Source organism: Centruroides vittatus, unplaced genomic scaffold (genome assembly GCF_030686945.1).
Source record: "Centruroides vittatus isolate TY-2023 unplaced genomic scaffold, ASM3068694v2 contig_364, whole genome shotgun sequence".
Taxonomy (NCBI): Eukaryota; Metazoa; Arthropoda; class Arachnida; order Scorpiones; family Buthidae; genus Centruroides; species Centruroides vittatus.
This window is the reverse complement of record NW_027122188.1, coordinates 4,971,918-4,982,626: the sequence shown is the minus strand read 5'-3', so window position 1 is coordinate 4,982,626 and position 10,709 is coordinate 4,971,918. Positions and strand designations below refer to the sequence as shown.

The window sequence follows — 10,709 nt, the reverse complement described above, 5'->3', positions numbered from 1 at the left end:
ATCATAGTTTTGGGACGTAGTTACAGATGCTCGCACCGGGCGCATAAAAGGTTAGTTACGGCGCTGCAGTCGACTACTCTGAGGAATCCAGGGTGAGTGACTATTTTTTGAGTTTGAAGAAAATTTGATAAGAAGAGTTTTTTTGATAGGAAGAGTTGATAAGAAATTTGAAGAGTTTTGATAAGAAACTTTTTGGGCGATAAGTTCCCGTCCATTCACCCTTGACACTCTTATTATAAGCTTGTCCGAACTCGTAATGGGTATGATTCAAAAGATCCTTCCAGTGCCCACAGGTTGATAAGAATAAAAAGAAAATCATTATATATAATAAATACATTTATTTTCATGAAATTATTAAATTTTAAAATATTATTAAATATTTAAAATGAGGCATTTGGTACATAAGAACAAATTAAGAAAAAAAATTAAATAAATAATATGCCATAATCTCGACCACCTTCAACTAGACGAAGAGGATGCAATAGATCTGGCAACACTTAGTGGTACGTTTTCATAGCGGAAAGATGTTTGACGAAGCGCCAGAGTCGAAAAGCGTGGGTTCGAAGACAAAGACACTTCAAGTCTCAAGAATTCCACCTGACGTTGATGAAGAAGATCTGAAAGTTTTATTTTCGTCTTACGGTAATGTTGTGCGTGTTTATCGTGGATTCTCGAAGGATGTATTAAACTTGCATTACGGTTTTATCGAGTTTTCGACTGTGGAAGAAGCAGAATGTGCTTTAGAGGAACTGAATGGCGAACCACCATACTATTTGTCTGTTGAGTTTGCAAAATATACAAAGACTAAAAAAGAAGGGCAAAATTTTAAAATGAAAGGTGCATCAAGCATACGAGTTACCACTTGTGGTAACAGAAGGGAAGTTGTTTTATATAATCAGTATTCAGAGCAAGATACGTATCAATATAACGAAAATTCATTTCATCGTCCTAAAGATTATCGTTTTATCACTAGAGAGAATTTTTCTAATGATATAATTGCTAACAGAGCCTGTATGAATAATAGTTTGTGTGATATGACTGAGGATAATGGTTTACTTCCAACTCCTCCACCTTACTTTAGATTTGATGAAAGACCATTTGATTGCACTCGTGCACATTGTCATGGTCACGGATTTCATTCTCATTGTTGCCATGGCATGCATTCGTCTAGTGATCTTTATGCAAAGCAAAGACAGTATTGTATGAATCAACATTCTTGTTTTACAAGTAATCAAATGTTAGGAGTTGAAGGCAGAAAAGAGATGCAAAGACTGAAATATCAGAAAGAAACAATTCAGAATAAAAATATTCCATTTTCAGAAAGGAATTCACTGCCAATTCACTCTTCTGGTTTTTATCAGTCTAGGAAACATTCTGAAGATATATTACATAAAACTTCATATGAAGAAAAACTCAAAACAGCGGCTGAAAATTATCAAGTAGGAGCTTTATTACAGAAAGGTAAAGGGAATGAGAATATTTTCTGGATACCGAGGAATTTAAAAAAATATCAATACGAACAAAAGAAAATGCCGCATAATGTAGAAGTTAAACAACAATATATTTCTAGTGAAAATAGGGAAAATGCTGATCAAAAACAATTTAAAGCTCCTTATCAAGAAAATCCATTTCATAAAAACAAAGAAAAGTATAATGAAAGAAACAGTGATATCAATAATAGAAATCAAAATCAAATGGGGAAAGATCATTTTAGAAAGAAACAAGTAAATATAGATAGTGGACATAACAGAAGGAAAGAAAATGAAGCAAGCCAAAAGAAAGCTAATTTCCAAAATCAAGATTTGGATTTTAAAGAAAGAACTTTATCAGAATCTGTTAGATCACTAAATCATAGAGAGAATAACAATCTTAAAATAAATAATGAAGGATTTCAGAGTCTTAATATTAATACTGAAATATCAATAAATTTATGTTATGCTAATAATCCTGATGAACTTTGGATTCATAAATTACCTGAAACTAATCTTGAAGAGTTATCAAAGGAATTACAGATATACTGTGAACAATCTGAAGTTTATTTGCCAGAAGTTGGAGAAATTTGTGGTGGTCTTTATTCTGTAGATAACACTTGGTATCGAGCTAGAATTGAAGGAATTAATGATAAAGGCTTATATAATGCTTATTTTGTTGACTATGGAAATAGTGAAATTTTATCTAAATACCATATTAGACAATTAAAAAATGATTTTTTAAAATTACCTTTTCAAGCAATACCATGCAAATTGATTGATGTTGAACCTGTAGGAAATGGTTGGTCTGATGAAGCAACAACAATGATTTTATCCACAATTTATTCAAAAGCTAAAATTATTAGGAAATTGGAAAATAAATATGAAATAGAGTTAGTTAATTGTAAGGGAGAATTAATGAGTGATTTACTGATAAAACATAATTATGCAAAGCCACATAACAGTGTGATAGTTAACGACTTGAGTGTGAAGTCAGATGAATGTATGATTTTGAATAACAATGAAAATGTATCAAAAATTAATCTGTCAGAAAAAACAAAGCATAATTTTGGCATACCATCTGTTATTGAGAAGCTACCATTGAATTTAAAATTAGAAGCCACAGTTGTATTCAGATCCAGGTATGGTAGTGATTTCTGGATTCACCCAATAGTGAAAGAAGTATATGAAAATTTTAAAAAATTGACAGTTCTCAATGATTATGGAAAATAATTATATTGAAAATTACAGACCAAAAGTTAATGAAGTGGTTGTTGCCCAGTCTCCAGTAGATGAACTTTGGTATCGTGCATTTGTAATAAGCAAGAATAATGATGAATATTTTGTATATTATTTGGATTATGGAAACAAAGAACACGTAAAAAAAGTTGCTCCTATTTTACCAGGCTATGAGAATCTTCCTTCATGTGTTATCCATTGTTTTGCAAAGGATTTATATTCTGAAAAACAATACACAGAAAGTGTTGTTGCAGATGCCTGTCTTTCTGGGAAACTTCTCTCTTTCAGTGAAGATAAAGTTGATATTGAATTTGTGTTTGAGAATGAAAGTATATATGTATCAGGCTATCCTTGGTATTATGATTTGGAAATAGATGATGTGAATATTTTTAATTCTTCCACTATAGATATTAAACAGTCTTTTAATACAATGTCAAAAGATGTGAATAATGAAGGTTCAGAATTTATTATTCCATCTGGAATTGAAGTGTTTAAACCTGGAATTACATTGAAATTGCATGTAATCTATAATGTTACAAATAAAGACTTTTGGGTTCAGGCAATTACTAAAGAAGCAGGTGATGTTTTGACAAAATTAGTACGATTGAATGAACAAACAAATCACTGTGTTGATTGCAGCACTGAATTACAGTTAGATAAAGTTGTTATTGCTCAATCTGCTGAAGATGGATGTTGGTACCGAGCTTATGTTACTGGAAGAAGCTCAAATGGATATTATGTTCGATTTGTAGATTATGGAAATGAAGAAGAAGTGACAAAGATTTTGCCTATTCCATTAGATAATTCCTTATTACCATCTTATGCATTTCATTGTATCGTTACACAGCAATTATCAGAAGAAGAAGAAAGAATCTTTAATGAATATTTTGCAAACAAATTCCTTGATGTTAATGTTATATTCCGTGATGAAGAAAAAATTCACATGGATATTGTTTCAGAAAATTGTTGTATATCACTTTTTGGATATCCATGGTATCATAATTTGAAAGTAAATAAGTCACTTAATGAAACAGCTGATAGCATGATTGTAAATGATGATTTTAATGAAAAGAATGAATACTCAAGGAAAGAAAATCAAGGATTTAATAAAATACCATCAGCAATCGAAACTGTTAAGGTAGGAAGTGAGATACATTTGATTGTGTCAGTTTGCTATGGAGATGTATTTTCAGCATTGATAAGTGAAGTAAGTTTATTTGAAGAGATAGCTAATTTAGAACAATGTCTGAATCCTGAAAATTCTTGTAGTTCACAGTCGGAGTTTAAAATAGGTGATTTAGTAACTGCATTATCACCAACAGATAATTTTTGGTATAGAGCTTGTATTGTGAAGTCCTTTGCTGATTCTTATTTGGTATGCTTTGTTGACTATGGTAAACATGAAATAGTAAAAAATATTGGTTATTTAGAAGAGAAATGTTGTTCACTGCCTTCACCTGCAATTTATTGTAATATGAATGCTGTGTCTGCTGAAGTAAAAAGTCATTTAAAGAAACTAATAATACCTAATGAAGAAATTATAGTTATATTAAAAGAAAAAATAGATGACAATATCTATTTAGAACTGTTTGATTCTAATAGTAATGAAAATATTTGTCAAATCATTGCATTTCCATGGAATTATGGACTAAATGGAAATTTAATCCATTCTCCTGAGTTAATGTTTAGAATTGATGATCATCCCAAAGTAAATGCTGGTAAACAGAAAATAGAAAACTCCACAGAATCGAGTAAAACAAAAGGTAAAATGATAGAATATACAAGAACTGAGAATTATAAGAATAGTGATTGTGAAAATTCAGTCCTTCAAACTGTAACTCCAGTTAAAATATACAATGAACAAACATCAGCAAAAACTACAGTTATTGCTAATAACGTAGAAGTAAAAGAAAATTATATTGCAGAAAAAGTAGCTTCTATTTTGAAAACATTACTTCCAGATAAACTGGTTCATATCAATATTATTGTAACATTTCCAGATAAATTAGATTTTTGGGCAATTATTTTAGATCAGGATATATATACATCACTAATTGAAATGGAGAATTCACTTAAAGTAATACAATCAAATAATAATTATAATCCTAACATTGGAGATATTATTGTGGCTGAATCTGTTGCTGATCAAACATGGTATCGTGCATGTGTTTTAGGTAAAAAAGATGATCAAGTAAAAGTTAGATACATTGATTATGGCAATGAAGAATATGTCACAACTTACAAACCTATACATGACGAACAACTAAGTATAATTTCTCCAGTAGTGTATTGTATGATCCAAGACTCTAAATTTCTTGATAAAGATAAATTAAAGCAACTATTAGTTGTTTCTCAAAGTCTTTTTGCTAAAATCAGTCAAAGAAATTCTGAAGAAGCTTATTTGACTTTATTTACTGAAGAAAGTGAACCAATATGTGACGTTAAAGCATTACCTTGGTATCATAGTCTTACATTTGTAAAACCATGTTCTCCAGCATCTTATGAAAATAGTCTAAAGACTAATACATCATCAGGCCTCATAAATGATTCTTTACAAATTCCAGCAATTAAAATGTATGAAGATATGAAAAAAGTAGTTTTATCTGATTTTCATAATTTTGAAGTTAAAGTAGTTTCAGTAGAAAGTTATGAAAAGTTATTTGTTCAGCCTATTAAATTTGAAGAAGAAATTGCTGAATTAATAAGTGAAATTACACAATATTGTGAAAGATTACCTAATAAACCTTATGATCCAAAAATAAATGAGATGGTATGTGCAAAGTTTAGTGAAGATAATTTATGGTACAGAGGTTGGGTAATAAAATCTTTATCATCATTAAATTATCTTATACAATTTGTAGACTTTGGTAATGAAGAAAGTGTTGAATCCAACTGTTTAATGCCTCTTCCTGACCAATTTGCAAGCAAGCCTATTTATAGTATCCAAGTAACAGTTTATAATCTTCCATCATTATCAGATATTTCAAAACTGTGTGAGCAGTTATGGAAAATGAAGATAGTAAATAGTCAAGACAATATTGTTGAATTATTAAATTTAGACTCAGATAATGAGCAGAAAAATAATGTTAAAACTGAAATGTGTGACAATTCAAGTGAAGTCACAGAAATTTTTCTGTACGACAATTGCGAATTTGCAACTTTGCCACTAGGTACAGTCGAAATTATAATAACTAGCATTATTTCACCAGAAACTATCTTTTGTAATTTTGTAGATGTTAACAATATGTCTGCCTTGAATAAATTAAATGAGGATATAAATTTATATTGTAGCAATAATGCATTTGAGAATTACCATCCTAAATGTGGAGAATTATGTTTAGCAAAATATTCTGTTGACAACCTGTGGTATAGAGCAGTTCTTTTGGAAGTTGTTGATGAAAAATTGCAATTATTATTTGTGGATTATGGAAATATTGAAATTGTTAATTATGAAGACACAAGAAGAATGAAGTTGCAATTCGTGAAGATGCCGGTGCAAGCAATACACTGTAAGTTATCAGGATTAGCGGAACAGACTTGGAGTATTGATGTCATTCAGGAATTGTTGAAAATATTACCTCAACAGTGTCTTATCACTGTACAAGTTCTTGATAAAGTTGTTATAAATAATATGTTTATATATGTGATAGATATTCCTAGTGCAAGGGAGCACTTACTAAAGACTGGTCTTGTCAAGCCACAAGCTGAAGACTAAAGATTTTATTTTTGTTTTTAATATTAATTTTTTGCATTTTAGTTTAAATGAAACATATTTTGTTGAAATTAATAATTTACTAACAATACTTTTAGTTACAGTAATATAAATTAAATATTCTGTTTGTATAAAATATGGCAACATATTTGTTAAAGAATGAAAAATATTTAAAGTAATTATTTGTGATTTTACAACTGGGTAAAACTTCTTACTTTATTTTTAATTGCATGCTCTTTGTACTTTTTTTTTAGTTCATTTTGTATTTAAAATATCAATGTTATTACTTTATTTTATACTTTCTCTAGTAATTATTTGAAATGTTCCTTAAGAATACCTTAATAAATTTGAGGCTGAATTTGCTATTTCAATTTATTTCTCTAATATTAATTATATATCTTAACAGTATATTGACTTGAGAGTTCAAAATATACAAAAAGATATGTATATTTTTACGTAAACAAAATGATATAAATTGCTTACATTGAAAAAAGTACCTGGAAAATGTAAATGTGATCATTTGTTTAGTGCTTAATAACAGCACTTACTGCAAAGAAATGCAGTGTATCAAATAAATATTCAATTTTCTTAAATTTTCACTTGTACTTAATACGAGCATTGAAAACGTTTAACGCTTCTGTGTAAAGTGAAACCCCTATTTGATGTTTTTTAAGCCAGGATATAACCCTAAAATTGTGGCAAACTTACAATAGGGGGAAAAATAATTGCTATTAATGAAATTAATATTAACGCACAGTAATATCTATTAATACTTTAATGAAATTTAACGGTAGCATCATTAAATTTATATACTACATAGGTGTTTTTAACCTTTTTTGTTTCATGGATCCCTTTTCCAGTGAGGAAATTATACTAAAGTCACGGACTTCAAAATAATTTTAATAAATTTTATTAAAATAAAAAAAGGTGTTTCTTAACACAAGTAAGTTGATTTTTACCCTTTAGGCCCACGGACCCCTGTTAATAACCAGTTCATGTAATTTGAATTAAAATACAATAAATATTGTATACTATTATCGTACAATCTATATATATATATAAAAACGAATGTATGTCTGTGTGTGTGTGTTTGTCCTTCATGCATTACCACACCATTTATCCGATTGCCATGAAACTTCGGGAAGTTGTTTAATACACTCCCGCGAAGTTTCTGGCATACGTGAAGACCACCATTTCCCCCCTTCCAAAAATATCTTTATATATGGATTAAGGCTTTTATGTCCAACAGATGGCGCTAACTTCCGACGACCTAAGTTTGCTTTTCTGTGAGAAGGGACTAAAGCAGATCATTTTCTATCTATATAAATAAAATATAACGTTTGTTTGTTCTTACCGATTCCTTTGAAATTTTGACACAACGTTGCATTCGAATACGCACGTGTTTTTATATAATATACATGTCGAAATTCCCCCTACTGGGGGGAGATGGACAGGATTAAGGCTTACCGTGAAGAACTCTGCTTCTATTATACTATTTTACATGCGGTTTTTTGCGTTTTAATAGGTTACGGTCAACAATATACACTAAAAGGGATTTTTCGATATTTCCTTGCGGGGGAGAGGGACAGGATTAAGGCTTACTGCAGTGGCGTAGCGTAGTGGAGGCGGCAGGGGCGGTCCGCCCCGGGCGGCACTTTTAGGGAGCGGCGAAATTTTCCTCCGCCCGGGCGGCTGACACCCACGCTACGCCATTGGCTTACTGTGAAGAACTCGACTTTTATTATACTATGTTAGATGCGTGTTTGATTGCATTTTAATAGGGTACGTCAAGAGAATGTACACTAAGAAGGGATTTTTTGAAATTCCCCCATGGGGAAGTGTTATACATTTATAATAGATACATTTTGAGCCACAACAACGCGTGGCCGGGTCTGCTAGTATTTTATAAATATTGTATGGCGGCCCACTTGTTTTCAATATCGAGTATTCATAAATTCAATAATATGTATACCTTCATCTAATTCAGAGTGAGGATTTCCTAACGTAAACTAAGTGTAGCTAACGGACATTTTAAAATGCCATACCAATTAATTGAAAAAAATGTTTTTATTCGAGACTCACACAATAGAAAGTTATCCGAAATTGAACATAGAACAATGTTCTGGTTCCAGAAAAAAAATTTTTTGAGTCGGTCGAACGTCACGGTTTTTTGACGTCTCAGAAAAACGTTCCAATTCCATGGTGTGATTTTCTTCGCTCGTTCCCCCATGACAATTCAGCCTTCTCGGATCAATCTCCATCGTTTTGCTCCCTTCGCTCAACTTTCCGTGGGATGGGGGCCCAACTCTCCCATTTCATTCTCGCCTTTGCCTCCTCTCGATACAACTCCCTATCCTGTTTACTTCGCTCTTCTCCTTTGTTTCGTTCAATCCCAGCTCACCTCACTCATTGGTTGAAAAATTTCGTGGCAATCCATCGGTTCTCGTTTCTGCCGTTTCTATTTACCTTTCTTTCCTTCACGGTGGAAAAAAGAGTAAGAGTGCGACTATGCAGACGCGAGCGAGCAAGAAGTGGTGACGTTTCACGCTCTCTGTTTCTCGCTCTCGTCTGTGTGGTCGTAATAAACGAGAGCGAAAAACAGAGGGCGTGAAACAACATCACCTCTTCTCGCCACATATTCTCGCTCGCTTGCGTCTGCATAGTCGTACCCTAAGGGCACGTTCACACGAGCGATTTTTAGTCTCTGTCGCTGCTTCAAAAAAAAAAAAAAAAAAAAAAGCTTTGAATTAGAAAGCGTACTTCAATGGAGTCGACCGTGCCAGCGACTGTTTAGTAGCTGCGACAAAAAAGGCGTACGTTCCATCCTAGGCGCTGTCGCTAGGGGACTGTCACGACGAAGAAAACACACGATGTTATACGTGTCTAGACACACGGGCGATTATTTTTTCTCAAATCTCACGTGCACTTCTCGTGTTTTTTTTTTTCTAGATGTGTTTGTATCGTCATAATCACGTGATTTAGGGAAATTTCTTTTGTTTTTATGACAGAGTCGTTTTGCTATAGAGCATTCTTTGTTTTTAACAAGCGATCTCCCAAATCTCGTCAACATCAAGTTGCCGGCCTGAAAGGACTGTCGAACATTAACAAAACTTATCAGGATAACCGTTTTTAAAATTGCGTTTAATTTAGTCAATAATATTTTTAAAAAATAAAAAGTACACATAATGTTGATAAAATAATCCATTTACCAGATTATTGGCTGATAAAATCGAAAGTCAACTTTTTTAAAAACTAGTTGGTTAATTTCTGTTTCTGTTGATACATGTAAAAACAGTAAAGCTAAAATTGCCGCTAAATGCCACACCCCCCTCAAGCTACGATCTTTGAAATATATAAACAATCGCTATAAAATCACTTGTTTTAATCGTTTTTTGATATTCTGATATGCTGATGAAAAGTGTTTCGAATGTATTTAGACGAGTAAATATGTTTGCAAAATTGTTTAGCAATAAATATTCTCGGGAAACTCCACCTTACTATTCGCATTTTTCACCGGATGCTAGCCATCTGGTGCTTAAAAACAAAACTATTCTATCTGGGTCGTTTGATTCATTCTTGCAGTAAAGATGAATAGCAATAGAAAAAGTAAAGCTTTCTGTTGCGTTCCAAATTGCAATTTCAAAGCCTTACGGGAGCCTAATATAAGTTTTCGTCTATTCACACATGAAAAACATGATTCGGAAATCAGTCGGTTATATTTATGAGCTGCTCCGAATTCTGAAAGAGTGGATTAGACTGTTAAGAATTGGCAGTTTTCCGATCGTCCAGCTTTACACGAACAAGTTATGCTGTCAGTTTTAAAACGTATTTTCTTAAAGTTTAAAATGCCAGTAATTTTGTGTGGGACATAGAGTCGGATTTAAAGCATTTCGAAGCCTAAGCTGAACTCTATAAGGCCCCTTACCACCCTTCACAAGTTTAGAGGTCAATCATAAAAAAAGAAACGAATTAATTAAATCAGACTATGTCTCTGATTTAATACGGATATTGGAAGAAAAAGATGTGAGGTTTCACTAGTCTTCTGTTTTATAACTGAATTTAATTAAATTTTTATATACCATTCCATTAAAATCTTTTTAAAAATTGGTTTTATCATTTAAAAAAAATATGTTGTTAATTCTTAGATAAAAACATTAATGAAATACTACACAAAATAAAAAGTAAAGTATATTTTGTTGGTTTGTAAAAAAATGTTTATTACAAAAGTTGACTCCAATTTTTTTTTGTACAAACGTTTGAGGCCCCAAGCAACAACTTACATAGCTTTT

General features: G+C 31.8%; 1 protein-coding gene across 1 annotated transcript; it reads left to right on the top strand.

Moving 5' to 3' along the window:
* Positions 1-487: 487 nt before the first annotated feature.
* Positions 488-6,791, top strand: LOC136975138 (tudor domain-containing protein 15-like). Its single transcript, XM_067270161.1, is given in 2 exon segments — positions 488-2,689; positions 2,691-6,791. Coding segments are annotated over 2 exon segments (5,898 nt in total). The 5' UTR covers positions 488-524; the 3' UTR covers positions 6,424-6,791.
* The last annotated feature ends 3,918 nt before the right edge of the window (positions 6,792-10,709 follow it).